The sequence below is a fragment of the Zingiber officinale genome, chromosome 1B (assembly GCF_018446385.1).
Source record: "Zingiber officinale cultivar Zhangliang chromosome 1B, Zo_v1.1, whole genome shotgun sequence".
NCBI lineage: Eukaryota > Viridiplantae > Streptophyta > Magnoliopsida > Zingiberales > Zingiberaceae > Zingiber > Zingiber officinale.
In genome coordinates, this window is record NC_055986.1 from 85,524,011 (window position 1) to 85,546,164 (window position 22,154).

General features: G+C 39.7%; 1 protein-coding gene, 1 long non-coding RNA gene and 1 pseudogene across 2 annotated transcripts; 2 read left to right on the top strand and 1 right to left on the bottom strand.

Annotated features, from left to right (window-relative positions):
* Nucleotides 1–8,828: 8,828 nt before the first annotated feature.
* LOC122039607 (LRR receptor-like serine/threonine-protein kinase GSO1) lies at nucleotides 8,829–12,642 on the top strand. The gene is made up of 2 exons (XM_042599149.1): nucleotides 8,829–12,147; nucleotides 12,235–12,642. The coding sequence occupies exons 1-2, from the start codon at nucleotides 8,829–8,831 to the stop codon at nucleotides 12,594–12,596; spliced, it is 3,681 nt and encodes a 1,226-aa protein (XP_042455083.1). The 3' UTR covers nucleotides 12,597–12,642.
* A 3,963-nt stretch (nucleotides 12,643–16,605) lies between these two features.
* LOC121994951 lies at nucleotides 16,606–16,749 on the bottom strand (annotated as a pseudogene).
* Nucleotides 16,750–17,157: 408 nt separating this feature from the next.
* LOC121976176 lies at nucleotides 17,158–17,878 on the top strand. Its single transcript, XR_006110564.1, has 2 exons — nucleotides 17,158–17,377; nucleotides 17,485–17,878. It is a non-coding gene; the product is annotated as an uncharacterized LOC121976176 (long non-coding RNA).
* Nucleotides 17,879–22,154: the final 4,276 nt, after the last annotated feature.

The window sequence follows — 22,154 nt, forward strand, 5'->3', positions numbered from 1 at the left end:
ATTCTCAACCTAGATTACTAGGACACAGTTTCCTTCTATAATCAACAACACACACTATAAGTGATATCATTTCCCAACTTATCGGGCTTATTGATTTATTGAACTAAATCTCACCCATTGATAAATTAAAGAAATAAATATGAAATATATGTGCTTGTTATTATATTAGAATTAAGAGCATACACTTCCATAATAACTGAGGTCTTTGTTCCTTTATAAAGTCAGTATAAAAGAAACAACCTCTAATGGTCCTACTCAATACAATCTAAGTGTACTAGTGTAATTATATAGTTAAGATAAACTAATACCTAATTACACTACGACCTTCCAATGGTTTGTTCCTTTCCATCTTGGTCGTGAGCTACTGTTTATAATTTATAAGGTACTGATAACATGATCTTCTGTGTGTGACACCACACACCATGTTATCTACAATATAAATTAATTGAACAACTACATTTATCATAAATGTAGACATTTGACCAATGTGATTCTTATTTCTAAATAAATATTTATACCAAAAGTTAGGCTTTTAGTATACATCCTAACAGTTATAGGGGTTGGCCAAGCTAGCTTGGGGACCAAGCTAGGGCCGGCCAAGCCTTGGTCTATGGGTGGCCGGCCCTAGCTTGAACCCAAGTCTAGGTGGCCGGCCATTATAAATACAAAAGGAATTTTAATTTTAAATTTTTTTCTTATGTGGAATACATGATTTAAAAGAGAGTTTAAAAATTAAAATATTTCCTTTTATAAGATTCTACAAAAGATTAAGAGAAGAGTTAAATCTCTTTCCTTATTTGTAGATTAAAAGGTTGATTTTAATTTTAGTAAAAACTTTACTTATTTATCATCCACATGTTGAAAAGTTAAATTTTAAAATTATAGAAATTTCCTTTTATAGCATCAATCATGAAGGGATTATTAAAGAGAAATTTTATTTTAAAATTTCTCCAGAAGCAAATTAGGAAGCTTTAATTTTTCTAGCGAAAAATTTCCTTGTTTGCTTACATGAGGTGGCCGGCCATATAAACTAAGAAAAGGAATTTAATTTTAATTTATTAAATTTTCCTTTTCAATGGCAATAGAGTTAAGGAAGTTTTTATTAAATTTTCTTTATTTGCTAAGGCTAAAGGATTATAAAAGAGGGGGTTTTGGTGCCTTTGTGGGAACAACCTCTATTCTAATTTCTCCCTCTTTTCTTCCTTGGTGTGGCCGACCCCTTCAAGTTCTCTTCTCTCCTTGGTGTGGTCGAACCTCTCATCCTTCTTGGAGATCAAGTGGTGGCCGGATTTTAGCTTGGAGAAGATGGAGAGAAAGCTTGCATCCCTTGGAGCTTGGTTGGTGGAAAAAGATCTTCATCCTTTGGAAGTTTTGTGCTTGGCCGAAACTTGAAGGAAGGAGAATAAGGTGCTAGGTGGTTCTCGTCTCGGAAGATCGTTGCCCACACAACGTCCGAGATTAGAAGAGGAATACGGTAGAAGATCAAGAGGTCATTATCTACGAAGAAAGGTATAACTAATATTGTTTTCCGCATCATGTTAGTTTTATCTTCATGTAAAAATACCAAATACAAGAGGCATACGATTCTAGTTTTTCGAATTAGTTTTCGAAATTGTGTTCTTTTGTTTTTTTTTCTTTTCCTTGTGATTTGATTGTTCTTAGAGGTTAACCTAGGGTTACTATGGGAAGGTTAAATATTTAATTTCCTTAAAAAGCTTTGTCTAATCGGTGGTGGTTGCTCCCATATCCAAGAAGGTCATGTGTCTCGCCATGCAGTACTGGAAGCCGATTTTGGAAATAGATATTTAATTATCTTCGTGACCTAGGTGATTTGGATCGAACGTGTTAAGTTCCACAGGAGATCCAAGTCTAAACCTAAAAGAACAAATAAATTAAACTTAGGATCAAACGTGTTAAGTTCCGCAGGCGATCCGAGTTTAATTTAAAAGAACACATGGTAGCTAGGAAAAGGTTCAGACCTTTGTACAAAATTTTTGTACAGTGGAACCGATAGGTTTTCCGAGTAGCAACCAACAATTGAAGATAACTCCATTAGACTCAAATATAGAGATCACATTTCCGAATAGAGATCAAATATACTGCACATCAAGAGAAATGTGATTAAAAAATCTACAAATAAGAACATTTATAGTGGTAACCCAATCTTGTTGATTGGAGATCCCAATATCTTGGTTCAATGAGACAACAAAATTATGAAAATTGTCAGCACTTGGACTCATTCTTAGGATGGAAAGTGCTATCTACGATATGTAGTGAGGCAAAGTTATAAACTTTTAATGACTCTTATACTTGAAAAAGTAGAGTATGGTAGGGTACTCTTTATAGGAGGTTCACCTATATAAGTATGAAGACGGACAACTTCAATGAAATACTTATGAATGCAAGGTGTTGTCCATGACCAAAACAGACAAAACAGTGAGAACTATAAAAAGTGAGAGAAGTTATTGTGTAGGTACCATTGTTTAGGTTTACACGAACGGCTGAGTAATTCAAGACATTATATTCACTAAGCAGCTTAGTAAATTCGATGGTACTCTACTATGGAAGGTTCAAAGCCACAAACTACCTCTTCTAATGTAATAATAATTTTTCAATTGAACTCTCCTTAGGTGATAATATGCATGCATTAATTTTCATTCATATGGAGAATTGTTAGAAATTTAATGTAAATGAGAAATTAAATCTTGATTGTTGAATCAAGATTGACAAATCTTGTTCATTCAACTTGAAATGTTTAAGTGGTCTTTGGATAGCTAAATATCATTTATTGATTTCTAAAGGGTGGCATCTAATGAAGAGGTAGTGTATCTCTTAGGAAAGGATGTGATATACATCATCCAATTCAAAATGGATGGATAAGATCTAATTAAACCAAGAGATTCTTATACCTCTTCATTTAGTATAAATAAGACTCCTCACATCTTTATTTAAATCACTCAATTCCTTCCAAACGGAGCAAACATTGCATTCCATACTTACATTGGAGAGTTCGAGAAGTTTCTTTGATTCGGAGGTTTTACGATTTGCAGTGTTATTATCGTAAGATAAAGTTACTGTATCTTAGGAGACGATTGTCATGTTCCGTGAGTACCGTGTACTGAGCAAATTCATCTTAAAAAGATAGAATCGTAAAATGATGATATACTGTCATTCTGTCCATGCTTAGATTAGATTGTATTAATATAAGATCCCAACAATTAGACGAAAAAGAGGAGGGGGAGGGGAGGGGAGGGGAGGAGGAGGAGACGGTAATTTCCTTGTAGTGGTGGCTGGCATCCCTTTCTTCGCGTTTCTGTATTTGTAACTGTCATCCATCAGTACCGCCAAAGCCTCTTAACTTGACATTTACAAAGCTAATAACTCATAACTGGATGAAGTCTTTTTAACTAACTCGGTTCCAACTCTACTAAACTTGGCCGAAGTATTCTTTGTACTACCGAGTTCCTTGTAAGTGGTACGTGTTGAGCTCCTGATCATAAGCAACACCAAGCTCTTCTGAGGTCAACACGACCCTATCCAACTTAATCCAAGCATGGTTTGACTCCAATCGATTCGGGTCCGAGTCTCTATAGACAAAGTCAATGACACACTACGTGGAACTTATACTGACCAAGTCAAATGAATTAAGCTGGTAATTAATTAATTATTGCCGGGGGGTTACCGCTGTACGGGGCATTGAATGCAGAACCTGGTCATCAACAATATACGAGTCAAAGCTAGCTCACGGGTCTGCCAACAAGCTGCCTGCCTGCCTCCGTTCAATACAAGCTAAGAAACTGCGAGTCAACAAGCAAATAAGATCTTTGTCACTCTTCACAGGAGTCAATTAAGAGTAAATCTTGCTGACCAGAGTCTGACCAACTAGAAATTTTTATCTCCCAGTTAAAATACATGTATGTACATGCATATAATTAATATGACCATATGAAATTACTAAAATACTCATACATATGCATGCATGCATATATTTTAGCTGACCAGATTCTGACCATTTAGCAATACCCGTCAATTAAACCTTGGCGTTGGATGTCAAGATTGCAGTATCTTACGTACCATAAATGTAACCTTGGCACGATATTAATTAAGACTATATATAGATATATATATATGGTCCGGATAATCACTTGTAATAAATCATGTCATCTCTCATCATATATGTATCTATCAGCCAGCTTGACTTTGATGGTCCCATTACATGCAATATTTCCAAGGAGTCATAGGTCACAATTAATGAAACAAACTCTCGTGATGCGATGCGATTCGATTTGATCCGATGCTCAAGCTTCCATGTGACTCCCTTATTTGCACATCTTGTTCGAAAGCTTAATGGTCTCGGCCTTGTCTTTCTTTGCGGTCACACTACGTGGACTAACTTGTGAGTAGCTAGCTCTGTCGGTTCCATAGTTTTTGTTCCGTTCGTTGTTTGCAATTGCGTTTCAAACAAAAGGGAAAATGATATATGCTACGCGCTCATATTGTATACCGTGTAGGAAATCTTCTCGACGACTAACTAAAGGATTAGTTGCTAGAGAGCAAGTAGGAAATATCTATCTATATATAGTTTATAGAGAGCAAGTAGTAAATGTACAACAAATTAAATTAAATGATTTGTTTAATGAAACACAATTGCTATATATATATATATATATATAGTCAGTCTCATTGACTAATTGATGAGATACTTTGGCTTCATTATGTTTTATAATTCCTTATAATTAAATGCCAAATCTTGTGGGGTAGCATATTGACCTTCACTTTAACCCTTTTGTCTTTTCATTTTTTTTAAAAATTAAATCTTTTAAGTCGAAGCATGCACCTAACTCCACGAGTGAATGATTTAAGCATGATTAAGGTCGGTGTTACTTTGACAAATTGGATGGTCAAATAAAATTAATCTCGTCCCTATTCATAGATGGAATTGTATTTTAGCTTTTGGATCCAACTCTTCTCATTATATATAATCGCGAAAGGAATGATGTATCTAGTTACTTTTAAAAAAAGAAATCGATTGAAATGGATGAAACCTTGAGAGATATTTGAGGACAAAGTGAATATTTCCTATAGTTAATACTATCAACCCTAAATTTAAGTCTAGAGATAAGTCCAAACAAACCGTGATGGACCTTATATATCCAATCCTCCATCTCTCTTTGGTCATCAACTTAAAAAAACCAATAGCAAAGAGAAGAGAAAGAATTCAAGTACTTTTTTCACACACTAATTGAGTTGTTGCTTCCTAGACTCTTCATATATCCACTATTCCTCCTCCACTTGATGGAGAAGAAATTAATGGAAGCAAAAGGACACTTGTGTTTGGTGGATCAGCTCCAATGACGTCCCAATGAGTGTTAGTTTGCATGAAAAGAAAAATATATAAACAATTCAAAAGTGAAGGAGAAGAAGACATGGAAGGGAACAAAAAACAACTCAAAAGAGAAATTGTGTGCTAGCTTGTTTTTTTTATGTGTCAAAGTGATATGGGAGTTGTAGGGTTGCTTCATAAGTCCGTGACTCGCAAAGTTATTCCCTTTCTTATTAGTCGATAAGGGTCTAAGGGACCCCCGGCCCCTTGCTATTAAGAATTGAAGGTGGCATTTTGCTACAAGTCAACAAACACAACGAGGGGTTGCACATATTGTATTTGGGCAATGTTTTGGACCTTTGTATGTAGTGGCAATGTTTACTTATTGATGCAATATTGTTATTAGATGAAGCTTGAGGCGAGGGTAAGTTACTCGATCGGTTTGTACTTGCTTATAGTCGTCAGTTGGTCGAGGAATATTTTTAAAACTTGTCTTCTAGAATAAGTTGGAGAATTAGCATGAGCCTTGATTAATTTGAAGGCAATGTGTAAGACTTAAATGCATAATAGAGTGGCATAGACTTAAATGCAAATGGAGAAGGGATTAGAACTCCTTAAAATGATCCATGAACACTTTTTTGCTCTATTTTTTTTACTTGATAGATTCATGAGGAGCCTAAATAGACTACGTGAGAGGGAGTAGCTGGAGTATATTTTTCTAGACAATGGTATAATTTAAATTGAACCTATTAGATCATAGTGATGGGGTGAAGTGAGCGCTAAGGGAAGGGGAGGTAAATAGCAATCGTACCTGCAAATAATTTTTTCCTTCTTTTATTGTCATCCTACTAAGGTCACAAACACGTGTTAGAAGTAGAAAAATATTAAAAAAAACAGTGCTAAATGGTTAGAATCTGACCGGCTAAAATAGATTTTATTTTTAGGATCATTGTTAAGGGTATCCAAGTATATTTTATAGATCACAGATTTAATTTTTAAAAAATATCTCTATATATTAATAATTAATTATATTTCTAAAATGATATATATTAATTAAACTCTTTAGATTCATTTTCTAGCTAGCGGGTCTAGCCATCACCCAAAATATAAATAGAAGCAAGAATATACATCCGCGCAAAGCTCATAACCCCATAAAATCTCTTGTAGCCAATGAAATTTGTGAAAGTAAGTGTGTCTCACATATGACATTAGTTGTGAAGATGACATTACAATTAATGCAATAACTTCATATCACATTCAATGCATGGGCTGAATAAAAATAAAGAGACATTTCCTACTAAACACCCAAGCATGGTATGACCATATTGATCATATATTAAAAGGGTAATACTAAATAGTCAGAATCTGGTCAGCTAGAATTAATACATGCAAGTGTACACATGGGTATTTTAGTAATATCGTATGTGTACATTAATTACATACATATACATGCATGCATTTTTATTGGAGGATAAAAAATTCTAGCTGACCAGATTCTGACCAACTAGAATTACCGATATTAAAAAAAAAACACTTAACCTTACTTTTCCATACCTATAGTGGTTACTTAATCTCATTCTTTAATTTAGGTAGCACTCATTTTCTATTAGGGTAAAATGTGATATTATTCATCCCAAATGGCCAGTGACACCCATTCTCTCTAGCACTTAGTTCTTGTATTTTTTGTGAAATTTATTTGTGTTCTATTGGACTCAAGCTAACTTGAATATTCGAGGGCTCATATGAGACCTTATTCTTATTATTAGTTTTTTTGCAATGATAACTCGTCTTCACATTCTTCTCTTAAGGAATCTCTCTCATATTTATCAATCTTCCTCATTTATGCTATGTTTACTTGGGAAAGCAAGAGCAGAAAGTAAAATTAAGAAAAAAAAATTATAGTGAAAAAGTTTTCGTCATTTATTTTATTAAAATTTTAAGAAGGAAGAGAAACATAATCCATCAGCAGATAATTTTAGAACTAAAATCGATCATCTCAAAATTGGACGGAAAACAACGAATGAAAAAAAATAATGCATGTATCCCTTTTCATTCACATAATTACACCATATATCAAAAAATGACACATGTACCCTTTTTGGCTCATAAAATTACATCATATATCCAAAAAAATGACGCATGTACCCTTTTTTAGTTACAAAATTACATCGCCTGTATCAACTTTCCTCAATCAAGGTAAACAAGCATGCAGAGGAAGATATTTCTTTTCCTTTCTATTCTCTTCCCATGCCCCTAAGTTTATTTCATCCCTTCATCGTCCACTCCAGGTAAACAAAGCATTAGTCATATGAGATTCATTCAATCCGTTTATTTTATTTTTTTGCAAAACTACATCATCATCATCATCATCATCATCATCATCATCATCGATGTACACTCCAAATTCTAAATCATAAAACTCAATATCAATTGAGGAGAGATGTCCCTTAACGCTGGAGTCCATTTGACTAATATTGTTGTATAATGAATATAAACATATCCTCAACCCAAATACTTTGTTGTTCTCAAGTCTAATCTAAACCTTCATTTAGGTATTTCTTTTTCAATATGGAAATAATAAAAACATAATTTTATTAAGTAAATTGTTCTAAACTTCTTGCATACAAACTCAATTTCCTTATTTTTTAGGTATAAAAGGTCAAAAATGAGGTATAATTCTTCATAAATTTAGTACATTTAAATTAGAATCTAGTATATTTTTTATCAAATTAAGTACAACTATTTTTCTTTATAATCAATTGATTGATATATTCGATTATAGTTAAATAGTGTTGAATTTTATAGGTATAAAAAATTTAAAATGATGTATAATTTCTTCTAAATTTAATATTATTTAATTAGAATCGATTATATTAATAAATTGATAAGACGGAAAAAACGTACTCAATTTAATAACAAATATATTATATTTTAATTTAAATATATTACACTTAAGAGAAATTATATCTTATTTTAAATTTTTAATATAATTAGGTACCTCCATATGCATTAATGACTTGAAGTAAGAAAAGTTTACATGCAAAGTGATAATAAAGTTTTATTGCAGGAGGCATTAAAGTGAAAATTAAATTTGTTATTAGAGATTTTAGGATAATTTATTATTTTTTATTAAAAAAAAATCATCCTTGCAAGTTGCAAGCATTATCATCTATGTTGCAGATAAAAAAAAAACACAAAAGAAGAAAAAAAAAATAGTTGCAGACCACCAATTAAGACTGCATCTGCCATGGCAGGAGCTCAACAGCTCCCTCTCAAAACCCCAACCCACACTCCGCCCAACGATTTGGCTGCACCACCTTCAATTCCCCCAATTCCCAATCCCGCTCGCTAATCTCTCAGCGCTCGACGAGCGGACCAAGAATCCATTAAAGATCTCTTCCTTCTTCTCCTCTATCTTCTTCCATCTTTCGATTCCCCAGAATAACTCCCTGTCATGCATGCATGCATTCTTCATCTTCTTTTTCCATGCCCTTAGGTTGTAGAGATGGATAGAAATCAGAGGAGGATGTGCCCGGTGGTTCTGGTGGTGACGGTGGTGCTCTGTTTCTGGCCGCCTCTGGCTCTCTGCCATGGTGGCGTCGACATGGAAGCTCTGTTGGAGATCAAGAACTCGTTCGCGGAGGACCCCGACGGAGTGCTCGAGGAATGGAGCAGGGGGAGCCCGGACTACTGCTCGTGGCGCGGAGTCACCTGCGACGAGGTCGTCCCGGAGGTGGTGGCGCTTAACCTCTCCTCCTGCTCCCTCGCCGGCTCCGTCTCTGCTGAACTCTCTCGGCTGCGTCGACTCGCTGCCCTCGACCTCTCCAACAACCGCCTCACCGGCCGCATCCCGAGTCAGCTCGGGGGGATCTCCATGCTATCTGCTCTCGTTCTCCACTCCAACGATCTCTCCGGGACGATCCCGCTCGAACTGGGCGACCTCGCCGGCCTCCGAGTCCTGCGTCTCGGAAACAACCCGGGACTATCCGGAACGATTCCGGACTCGCTGGGGAAGCTCGGGAACTTGACCACTCTCGCCTTGGCGCTCTGCAACCTCTCCGGGCCGATCCCCAGTCAACTAGGCCGACTGAGTCGGCTCGAGAACCTGGTGCTCCAGCACAACCGGCTCGACGGCCCCATTCCGCCGGAGCTCGGCGAGTTGTCGAACCTCCAGATACTCAACTTGGCCAATAACTCGGTCCGTGGAGAAATTCCGATTCAGCTAGGAGAACTGAGTCAACTCACCTACCTCAACTTGATGGCCAACCGGCTCCACGGCGGCATTCCGAGGTCATTCCACAAGCTCTCCGGGCTTGACAATCTGGACTTGTCGATCAACGAGCTCGAAGGCGAATTCCCGGACGAACTCGGCCAACTGAGTCAACTTAGCTACCTTGTCTTGTCCAACAACCACCTCTCCGGCCGTCTGCCGGAGACACTGTGCCAGAATGCGACCAGCTTGGAACACTTGTTCTTGTCCAACAACAATTTCTCCGGTACAATTCCAGCCGGCTTAGCTCAATGCCAATCATTGACGCAGCTGGACTTGGCCAACAACAGCTTCGCCGAGGCAATCCCGGTCGAGCTCGGTGAGCTCGCCAGTCTCACCGATCTATTGCTCAACAACAACACCTTCTCTGGTTCAATTCCCCGTGAACTCGGAAACCTCAGCAAGCTCCAAATTTTGACTCTGTACCACAACGAGTTGCGCGGTCCGCTACCGGAGGAGATCGGCCGGCTGCAGCAGCTCCAGATCCTTTATTTGTACGAGAACCAGATCTCCGGCGAGATTCCGGCCACTATCAGCAACTGTTCCAGCTTGCAAATGATAGATTTCTTCGGGAACCAGTTTTCCGGAAGCATACCGGCTTCCATCGGCAGTCTGGGGCAGCTCAATTTCCTCCACTTAAGGCAAAATGACTTCTCCGGCGTGATTCCTGCCTCGATGGGCAACTGCCGTCACCTTCAAATTCTCGACTTGGCCGACAACAGGCTATCCGGCAGGATTCCAGCAACCTTCGGCAACTTACGAGCACTCCAACAGCTCCTGCTCTACAACAATTCACTAGAAGGAAGCGTTCCCGACGAGTTGTTCAATTGCCGGAACATCACAAGAGTGAACCTCTCCAACAACAAGCTCACCGGAAGCATGCTGCCACTTTGCGGGTCGAGCTCCCTGCTCTCCTTCGATCTCACCAACAACTCCTTCGACCTCGAGATCCCGCCGCAGCTGGCGAACTCACCGGCGCTCGAGCGAATACGGCTCGGGAGCAACCGTATCACCGGCGAGATCCCGCCGCTGCTGGGGGAAATCAGCGCGCTTTGGTTGCTTGATTTGTCGAGCAATTCGTTGACCGGAGTGATACCGAAAGAGCTCGCCTCGTGCAAGAAGCTGACGCACATTGTTTTAAACAATAACCAGCTCGCCGGCGAAGTCCCGGCTTGGCTCGGTGGGCTGCGGCAGTTGGGGGAGCTCAAGCTCTCTTCGAACAGGTTCACAGGAAATCTTCCAATTGAGCTCTTCGATTGCTCGAATCTACTAAAGCTTTCTCTCGATGGCAACTCAGTCACTGGCACTCTCCCGCCAGAGATCAGCAAGCTCGTATCTCTCAATGTGCTTGACTTGTCCCGCAACAGGCTCTCCGGTGCGATTCCTGTCTCCATTGTGAAGCTGAGCAAGCTTTACGAGCTCCGGTTGTCGGAAAACCAGTTCTCAGGTACGGTCCTTGTCGAGTTCGGGCAGCTTCAAGAGCTGCAGAGCGCGCTTGACCTCAGCTTCAACCAGCTCAGTGGAGGAATTCCGCCGTCCCTCGCGTCGCTCGCCAAGCTTGAAGACCTCAACCTCTCCCACAACTCCCTCACAGGCGATGTCCCGCCGGAGATAGCCGCAATGAGCAGCTTGATCACGCTCGACCTCTCGCACAACGACCTTCAGGGGAAGTTGGACCAACGATTCAACCGCTGGCCGCCGGAGTCGTTCGTGCCAAACCGACCGCTCTGCGGAGGGCCGCTGCCGCCGTGCAACATCGCCGGCCACCACCTCTCGAAGTTAAACTCGGCGGCAGTGGCCGCCATCTCCGCCTCGGCGACGCTAGTCATCCTCATCATCATCATCACCGCGGCGTTAGGATGGCACTGCAGGAAGCAGTCCGGCGAAGTGAATTGCGCCTACTCCTCGAAGAGCTCTTCTGCGACGCGCCGAGAGCCGTTGATGAAGGGCTCGATGCGGCGGGAGATCAAGTGGGAAACGATCATGGAGGCGACCAGCAACCTTAGCGACGAATTCGTCATCGGCTCCGGCGGGTCCGGCACCGTGTACAAGGCCGAGCTTGCCACCGGAGAGAAGGTGGCCGTCAAACGCATTCTCTTCGGAAACCGAGACTCCTTGCTCCAAGACAAGAGCTTCCTCCGCGAAGTCAAGATTCTCGGCCGCGTCCGCCACCGTCACCTCGTCAAGCTCCTTGGCTTCCTGAGCAGCGGAGACACCAGCGAGCACCTCCTGGTCTACGAGTTCATGGAAAACGGGAGCCTGTGGGATTGGCTCCACAAGCCCGGCGTGAGCCAGAAGAGGAAGCGCGAGCTGAGCTGGGAGGCGAGGTTGCGGATCGCCGTTGGCCTCGCCAAGGGCGTCGAGTACCTCCACCATGACTCCGTCCCCTGCATCATTCACAGGGACATCAAGTCCAGCAACTTGCTGCTCGATGGCCACATGGAGGCGCACCTCGGTGATTTCGGCCTGGCCAAGGACGCCGCCGGTGAGAACTCCGGTGGATACACCGACTCCGCCTCCTGCTTCGCCGGATCTTACGGCTACATCGCTCCCGGTAACTACTCCCGCGAGCTGTTGAACGATATGATTACTACTGCTCTGTTTTCCGTCGATTGAACCTCCTTATAATTTTTTTTTTCAGAGTACGCGTACTCGATGAAGGCCACCGAGAAGAGCGACATCTACAGCATCGGAATCGTCCTCATGGAGCTCGTGTGCGGTCTGATGCCGACCGACCGGCGCTTCGGCGGAGACATGGACATGGTGCGGTGGGTGGAGTCGCGGATAGCGTCGCTGTCGGCGGCCGAGCAGGAGGAGTTGGTGGATACGGCGCTGAGGCCGATGGCGCCGGTGGAGGAGGAGAGCGCGTTCGAGGTGCTCGGCGTGGCGCTGCAGTGCACTAGGACGGCGCCGGCGGAGAGGCCGAGCTCACGGCGTGTCTCCGATCTGTTGCACCACATTGCTTTGAAGATCGAAAGCAGAGTGAAGAAAATTGCAGTGTAAACTATTTTGGTGTTTTATTGAAAAATAAATTTTAGATTTCGATTCACGTTTAGATTGTTGTTGATTTTTATGATCTTTCTTGATCATTCCGTCTGTCATTTTAACAAAAGATACAATTGCCCGGGGCACGGTGCAGCACTAATACATTTCCGTGAGAAGAGGATTAGTATCTGCCTAGAGTAGAATTATGAATCAGAATTTGTAAAATCGTCATCTCTCGGTTTAATGATTAACACATGGGATGTTATCATTATAAAATTTGGAATTCAAATCTCGATAAAATTGAAGTAAATATCCCTTTTATATGTTAGTCACTATTCCAAAGGCTAGTAGTCGTCCGTGATTTACCTCCTCCGTGTCGACCCTGAGACAGGTTGAGAAGAAATTAAAATAGGATTGATGAGATAGTACATAATCGAGGAAATCAGTACAATTTTACATGACAAACGATTCTACATACAGTTTAAAATTGTTGACACCGGAAGCACGGAGTCATCCAACCGACACTTACAATGGGAAGGACATCAGGAGGGCAGCATCTATACACACCGGTATGACCTTATGAAAGTCATCAAAATAAATCAAAAAATACTAATGGAAGCTCATCCATATGATCAATATTTTTAGATTCGCTTCTCATTGAAAGGAAAATCCCTTACAATATACCGCAACTAAGATTCGAATCTTAAATCTTTTGATTATCCGTCAAAGGACCTAACCATCCCATCATTACCTTAAAAAAACCTATTATTAACATTAATATATTATTATTAATTTGATTTAATTTATAATCAAATATCAAATTGATTTAATTGATTGATCAAATACTAAATTAAATTTAAAAGTTTTTGATAAGATCATACAAATGTAGAATCCGATCCTAACTCCAAATTGATCCTGCGTAAGATCACGATCTTACGAACTGTGTTATGGACATTGAACCTCCAATGCCGAGTATATGGCATGATAGCTTCTCAAATTTATTTTGATGACCAATTGGAAACTTATGTGTCCAATTGTATCAACTCTAAGATTAGTCGGTTCGAAAAGCTTCAAGATTAATCTATTTGAAAAGCTAGAAACTTTATATATATATAGAGAGAAATGTAATGTTACACAACTTATGTCATACACCCCGTGAGTACCTAATGTAATTATTTTATTTTATTTTTTTAGACTTAATATTATACCCTAAAGTCAAAACCCTAAATGGCTAAACCCCATGCTAAAAAAATAAAAAAAATGTTATGCAACATGCAGTCACGCGCAGGCATACACCGTGCAACATATCATTATTGTGTGTTTATATATGTATATATAGAGCAATGTTATTCTATATACCTTATGTCACACACTTGTGCACCCCTTAAAATTTTTTAGATTTGTTTTTTTTTTTACTTAATACTATAATCCAATCTATAAACCCTAAAGACAAAATTTCATTGGCGATCTGAGAGAGGAATCCCCGGCTTGACTTTGTGCTCGGTGGCGAGGACAACTCGACGACACAAAGTGAGGAAAGGGGCAGCCGCAGAGGCTACTGTCTAATGACAAAAGGTTGTTGTCTAGCCGCTTTTTGTCGCTGCCTGACATCCTTAGAAATCACTACCGATAACAGGACTTATGTCCAACGGCAAGGAAGAAGGATCAGCGACAAGCAAAACCAACAAGTTTGCTTGTTATTCGGCGACCCCTTGAGGCTGCTAGATGGTCGATAGGAGGCTAGGCCTGTTCTAGAGGTCCAACAGCATGGATGTCGACAGCAAGGTTGCTTGGCGACGGCAAGGGTTGGCAACACCCTTTAGAGGCAGCGGTAGGGAGAGGGAGAGGGAGAGAAGAGGAAGAAAAAATCTAATTTAATTAGGTTATCACAACCCCTTGACTTAATTAAAGAGGTATACCTCTTCTTAATGACTTGAGTCTTTTAAACCCAATACTCATTAGCAATCTAATCCGATATCATTAAGCTTGATTCAAAACTAAATCATCTTGATTTATAATCGAATGCACACCCTTTTGGCTTTCTTAATCGAGATTAGAGTTCAACAATACTTTCAAAAGTCATCAAATTACTCCTAATTGATTATATAATAATTTTATCTAAAATGATTATATATTAGTTTTATTTTAAAAATTGAATAGGAATATATGATGTACTTAAAAGGCCAATGGAGTCCTACCATATTTTTAAAGTGACTAAATTGCTTATGATAATATAACAATTTTATACATATAATGTAGTTTTAACTAAAATTATTGACCAAAATTGCTACATCAATCAAGTAATTTTGATTATATGTCTAGTAATTTTTTTTCTAGGAGTAATATAATTTATGCAAGAGTGGAAAGGAATAATAATATGTGGTTTACAAATAATAATATTTTTCACGATTGTCATATGTGGTTTACAAATCCAAAATTCTCTCTAATAAAAGTCTCCTTTAGAGATGGAAAAACCTCAAATAATATTAATATATTCTCTACATAGATTTAAATGAGATGTAAAGAGAGAAGTGTATAGAAATGACCTATCCTTGGTCACATTTCTCCCAAGGATAGGTCATTTCTATATTTAAACTTAAAAAATATTAATTTCTAAATTAAACTTAAAAAATATTCATATTTGAAGTTATTTTTTTTAATTAGAGTATATTTCAAACTTTCCTTCATTGAGTTGTTTGAGCAAATTAAATTATAGCTCAAAATAATTAAAAGTATTGTTATATTAGATTTTTATATAAATACTAACGATTGTGTACACACGTTATGTGAGCTAGACTCCTTATATTAGATGTAAAAAATAGTTATAATTTTTGAGGATTATCCTTATCCAATTCATAGAATATAATTTTTTTTTATATATTCACCTATAATTCTTCGATGGTTCCTATTTGACCCTCTATTAAGAAATTAGGAAATCCAATATAGATTATGATCTGAATCAAATCGATCCTCTTTTAAATTTCTATCCGTGTAATTCCTTCGAAACCCGAGGATATTATCCTATTTTTTTATACATAGTTCTTAATACAATTCCTTATTTGTTTATCTTCTTGTAAACTTATAGAATAATTTTTTGATTTCTCGAACCAAAAGGAATGATGATGTTGAGTTGAGTTGGCAAGTTGAGATCCTTAGTCCCAAAAATGATGTGTCCCCATGTCTCCTCATCAATCAGATGGTCATGACATCCTCGTGATGTGCACTGCATCCTTGAGATATGATCTAACTCGTCCGATCGACGAGGGGACATGGGGACACATCATTTTTGGGACAGAGGATCTCAACTTAAGGATGTAAATGAACCAAACGGTTCATGACTTATTCGGAACTCGGTTTGATAAAAAGCTCGTTCGAGTTCATTCGTTTATCTTATCGAGTTGAGCTCGAGCTCGATTTCGAGCTCGACAGTTTTATCGAGCCAAGCTCGAGCTTAAGGATATTCGGTAAGCTCGCGAACATGTTCGGTTATAGGCTCACGAGCCAAAAAACGAGCCTTAAATCGAGCAAAAAAACAAGCTCTAAAACGAGCCAAAAAATGAGTTCTAAAACGAACCTTAAAACGAACTTTAAAATGAGCAAAAAAAACGAGCTCTAAAATTAGCCCGAAAACGAGCCCGAACTCGCTTAACAAATTAGGCTCGTTAACTATGATAATCGAGTTAATAACGAGCCAAGCTCGAACTGTTCGTGAGCTTGATAATTCCAAATCAAGCCGAGCTCGAGCCTTGTAATAAAAGTTTGATTTGAGCTCGAGCCGAGCTCGAGCCCGAATATAACTTAAACGAGTCGAGCTCGAGCCTAATACTGTTCGGCTCGGTTCGGCTCGTTTACATCCCTATCTCAACTCATACGTGACTCCTTCTTTACTTGTGTATGTAATATAATATATGAACGCGTGCGAAAACATACTTTTATAAAAAATTAATTTAATTCTTTATATCATATTTTAAACTGATAAGAATAAATATACACTTAATTTTAATCAAAAGAACATCTATAAATTAGGTAAGGGTGCACCAGACCCATGTAATAGTGCAATGCTAGGGTGACGTTCGAGAATTCCAACAGCAAGCTATTATAACGGACTTTCCCTTATAAAAAATTAATTTAATATCATACTTGATCTTAGCCAAAAAGTTAAAAAAAGCATGCTTTCTAACATTGTCTGTCGTAATATTACAAATTCTAAAATGTAGGATTAAAGAAAATTCTAGATTTCTAATTTATTAAGAAAATTTTTTAATATTACGTCATAATTGAGTCTCGAACTCTAAATCACTAGTTGATGTATTTATAAAAATTATTAATAAATCTTAGAATTATACTATTTAATATGTTTATAAAAATTATTAATAAATTTTAAAATTATTTTAAGTATGAATAATAAAAGAATATTAATATATTTTTATTTTGGACTTCATCTAAGTTGGTTAGTAAAGAAAGATTAGTAATGAAACTATTCTTAAATAAATTAAATAAAATATTATAAATTTAAATTCGACCGTTAGACCTTCCTCAACGTGTCAATCCTCCTTCGTTCCCCCCCTCCCGTCTTTTTCATCCTCCACGTTAGCAAAATATCCCCGCTTCTACTCATTTCTCCTCCTGCGAAAGCTTCGGGCCGGCGAAGGAAGCACTTGCCTTCTCCTCCTCCGATCCCGTCCCCTTCTCGCTACCAGATCTGTTTCCTTGCAAGGCTCGTCGCTCTGCTGCACTGAACATCCCCTGTCATTCTCAGCTGCGAAATCACTTCTTTTCTAGGGTTTTCCCAAGCATTCGTAATCTTCCTTCAAGATTCCTTTTTTTTTCCCCCTTCTGTAGAGTCTGTTTCTTTCGTGTTTCTTCTTTTGTGTAGCATTCTTGCCCTTATATGTTGTCGTTCTAGGTTCGTCAGGGGAAACGGGGACGCCGGAGACCAACTGGGAGAGGCTGGTCAGGGAAGCGTTGTGCCGGGAGCGGTTGAGCGTCGTTAGCGAGCAGCAGCCCATCAGTGGCGGTGCAGGAAATGCCCCATCCTCCCAGACAAACAATACCCATATCAAAGAGAGGACGAGCAGCAGATGAGATTGATGATGAGTCCATAACACTGCGAGAATTTGTAAGTTCTATCTTTTTGATCTTGGTGTTTGTGATTGTGCGGTCTCCTTACTGCTGATTAGTACGTTAGTTGCAAGGCCCAACAGTTTATTTGGAATCGTTTACTTGTTTATACTTCCCATTTCACATTTGATTCTCTAATTTATTGAAGTTTCTTGAACTCGTTCTGAGATCTTTTAAAATTATTTTCATTGTTGCTGCTGTTACTGCTCAATGTTATACACTTTTCCTGTGAGAGTTGTCTGACCTAGCAAACATAATCAATATGATCTTGCTCCGAGGTTCTTCAGGAGGACCACCGGTGTGTTGGCAAAAGAGTTGACATGATTGAGCAATGCGTAGGTTAATTAAATTAGAGAAGAGAAATGATCTTCCACCCCCTTGCCTTTTCTTATTACTATCCTTTTATATACTTTTCCCTCAAACCTTTCACCTTCCTCATTAATGAGGTTGTATTTATTACAAGAGAGTAATGAACCAATTATTTGTTCATTGATTACAAAAGATCTTTCGTCTCATTCCAAATTTTTAGTGAGGTTATGATTGATGAGGACAAAGTAAATACACATGACTATTAATTTATTTTTTCTGCTTGTTCCTCTTTCTCACATATCTATGAGTCCATAATGAACACGGAATATAAGCGGCGTTGGACATTTAATGTAGGTCATAATAGGTATCGAGTTAATGCAATAATTCTACTGATTGGTGACTCGGTAATTTGCCTCCCGAGCAGTAGGATGCTCGAGTTATGACATAATTTCTCAAAACCTAGAAAGGGTACATGAGCGTCGGGCGATAACTCTACTCTAAATCCGCTGGGTAAGGCTATGAAACGATAAGGGCTCTCTTGGTAAATGAATTGCCCACTCTCGATGAGCTTGATCATTACCCGAACGGTGTATCTCCCCTCCTCGACCTTGACTTTGACTGCCACCTCACTTGCCACATTGACTTCTTGACGCCACGTGGCACCTCCTGTGGACCGCCACGTCATAGGCTTCCCCCTTTAGTCCAATCGAAGGAAGTATACAGCTGACTGATTGGAGATGTGACTTAGTTAAAAGCTGATTATCGCTGCCACGTGGAGAGAGAGAAGAAAGCCTTCTGCATTTATTTATTACAGAAGAATTCGAGAGATTTGTTCATTTATGAGTCTTGGTGCCCATTAATGAGGCGTGTCATCCTCAACAAACCAATAACCTTACGAGTCGCTATTTATCGAAATGAGGTACATCATGGTCACATCAAGTGATGTGCACACTTCTTGAAGTTTACACCACATCCATCGACGCCAATTAAATCCTACCCTTTAGCAACTTTTGATCCGACGACCCATATCGAGGAATCAATGCTATATTAGTGTTTCTAAACATTTCGTCTTCTTTGTCTGAGTCTCCGACGTCTCTCTTCATCGTCTATACTCCCTTATTCTCATGTAAGTTCTCACTTTCTTTTGACTCCCTTTGTTTGTTAAGTCTCTTTCTCAAAAACTTCCAATGGCTTTCATCCCATGGTATGACACCATGCATTCCTCTATGACCGAGAAGTTAAGGGGTAAACTTAGGTTAGACTATGACATTCCTCCTGATTATGTGATTCGGGTACCTAGAGGGGACCACGTGCCCTCGATGCCTCCTCCCGGTTTCACCACATTGCTTTATAGCCAGGTAGAGAGCGGCCTTCGCTTCCTTGTTCCCGAGTTTTTCAGAGACGTGTGTACATATTTTGGGATTTCTCTTCATCAACTGACACTGAATCCTATTAGAATTCTATGTGGGGTGGTTGTGATTTTTCGATTATATGACATCCCACTCACCCTTACTTTCTTCCACTACTTCTTTCATGTGAAGTAAGTTGAGTCAGGAGCCTTTCATTTTATGTCCCAAGTAGGATGTAAGTTTTTAGAAGGCAACCCCTCACAAAGGATGAAAGAACAAACTTTTCTATTTGAAACCGCTGACCCCTTTCAACTTCCCGACCAGCTGGAGAGGAGAGCTCCCAGAACCACCGCCGCTCAAAAAGTATAAGAAGAATCTCGAGTATCAACGAGCGTTAGAGACACTAGTCGGCATGTGCTTCAACTATATCGCCATCATCCAAAATGAAGGCCTTCTCTATCGAGCTCGTTTAAGTCCTAACGTGGCTAATCTAGAGAAGTCGCTCGATAAGCTTTTTCTAGTCTTCATCTTCTGTGCGGACTAACTTACTTTTCTTGTCGACCTGTAGAGGATACAATGTTGGGCGCTTGATGAGCAAGCTCCTGAAGGCTAACCGAGCTGACTTTTATGCTTTGGCGACTCTAGAAGTTTCATCGAATACCGCTGGTGCTGCTTCAGGCGAGGCCGACCTACCTCCCCCTCGAGAGCCCTTGGGCAAGGGCGTTGAGATCGCCTCGTCCAGCCGAGAGGCCACCACCTCTAAGGCGGATTCTGAAGCATTGCCACTGGTGGCCGAGCGAGTGGAATATATTGTTCACTCGGTCCTTCGACCAACTGCGGATCCAGCTCCCCAGATCAGTAGAGTGACCATTTCCCCAATCGACGAGGAGATCAAAGAGCCAGCTTCCCCTTTGAGAATTAGGAGTGGCAAGCGCCCTGAGCCTCCAAGCCAAGCGACGACCTCGCTTGAGAGACCTTCCTCCCTACCGAGAACAAGTATTATGATTAGGGAGCCTTTGGAGAACTCTTAATTAGTTCTCCAGTCACCAGTTTTGTGTCCTCTGTATCTAAGACACCGCCTATCATTCCAGCGAGCCCGACCGGAAGCGACTTCGTACCCGAGCTAGAAGCTTCTGTTAGTTAGAGCCCTAGAGCCAATTATCATATTTTATATAAATAAAGGCATTTGGATTTTGGTTATTATACTTGTATTGGTGCCAAATAAACTAAGTATAATAATGTCCCTGAGTAGACGGTTCTCACCTATATCAATCGGTTAGTTGAACCGATAGTGAGATGATATAGGGAACACTACTCTTAATCATTCCTAGTCGAGTATTAACATTCAGGGACAATGTTAATGCAATAAGACTAGTATGTAGGTCAACTTGATGACTTGATCTCACAAGTCATGGATATAGAGATATCAAGTTGACACATGGGTATACATTAGAGAATGTATATTGAATGACCCGCCATGAGAAAGTATCATGGATCGTTATATGAGTGTCATATACTTTCTCATGTGGCTATTAGTATGACTATTAGTCCTTAGACCTGAAGTCACCATAGATCCCTACATAAGGAGTTATGTACTTTGGTTTCGTCAAACGTCACCCGTAACTGGGTGGACTATAAAGGCGATTACTGGGTATATAACAAATTATGCAGAGGGATGTGAGTGATGTAGATGAGATCTATCCCTCCTATATGACAGGAGAGACATCGGTATTCTTGATAGAGTGAGACCACGAAGTGCATGGCCATGCCCAAATGAGTTAATATAGGATATTGAGCTCATTTGATTTAGTGAGTCTACTTGGAGTTCAAGATTTAGATTGGTCAGAGGATGACACGGTCTATGCCTCACATTGACCAATCTAGATGTCTAGGATAGAAGGACACTTGTCATATATTGTGAGGAGTCACAATTAGTAGTCACAAGGTGATGTCGGATCTCGACATTCTTGTAACTTGGGTAGTAATGATGTATTGCTAGATACCGCTCATTACTTATGCTCCTAAATGGGTTTAGGACATTGCCAACGTTACAAGAACCTATAGGGTCACACACTTAGGACAATTAGATGGAGATTAGGTTCATATGATGAACCAAGAGGATTAGATTCATTTGATGAATCAAATTGGATTAAGAGTAATCCTAATTGGGCTAACTTGAGTTCGACTCAAGTTGATTCATGTGTTCAATGAGTCTAATTTAGATTTTGACTCATTGAATCAATTTAATTAAATGAATTAGATTCATTATATTAAGTTGGCTTGAATCAAATAGTTAGATTAGATCAACCATGGAAGAGATTGGGTCAAGTTTGACTTGACTTAAGAAGGAAGACCAAAGGTTAATTTTGACTTGACCTTTTGCCACCTCATTGGTGAGTTGGCATTAGGTGGACCAATGATGATGTTCCACATCATCATGGTGTGCCACCTCATGGGAGTTACTAGTGAGTGCCACCTCATGGAGGTTACATTCTCTCCTTGATGACAACTTAATGCATTAATGAGGGGAGTTACAATAGAGAGTGGATGGCCACTTTTGATTAAATAAGAAATTCAATTTGCTCATTCAAGTGATTACTCCTTCTTCTTCCTCAAGCTCTCCCTCTCCCTCTCCTCCTTGCTTGGCCGAATCTCACCAAGGTGCTAGCACACCTTTGTGTGAGGTTTTCTCCACCTACGTGTCCGTGTGGATACTTCTAGAGGACCGACGCTTGACGGTCTAGAGATCCGGCAATTCCTTGGACGAGCGGGAACGCGAAAGGGCACGCTTCAAGGT

Bases quoted from the DNA above. Each gene is read 5' to 3' on its own strand.
- LOC122039607 (XM_042599149.1), top strand. From the start codon at position 8,829: ATGGATAGAAATCAGAGGAGGATGTGCCCGGTGGTTCTGGTGGTGACG. The intron at 12,148-12,234 runs GTAACTACTCCC...TTTTTTTTTCAG, and splicing joins TTACGGCTACATCGCTCCCG to AGTACGCGTACTCGATGAAG.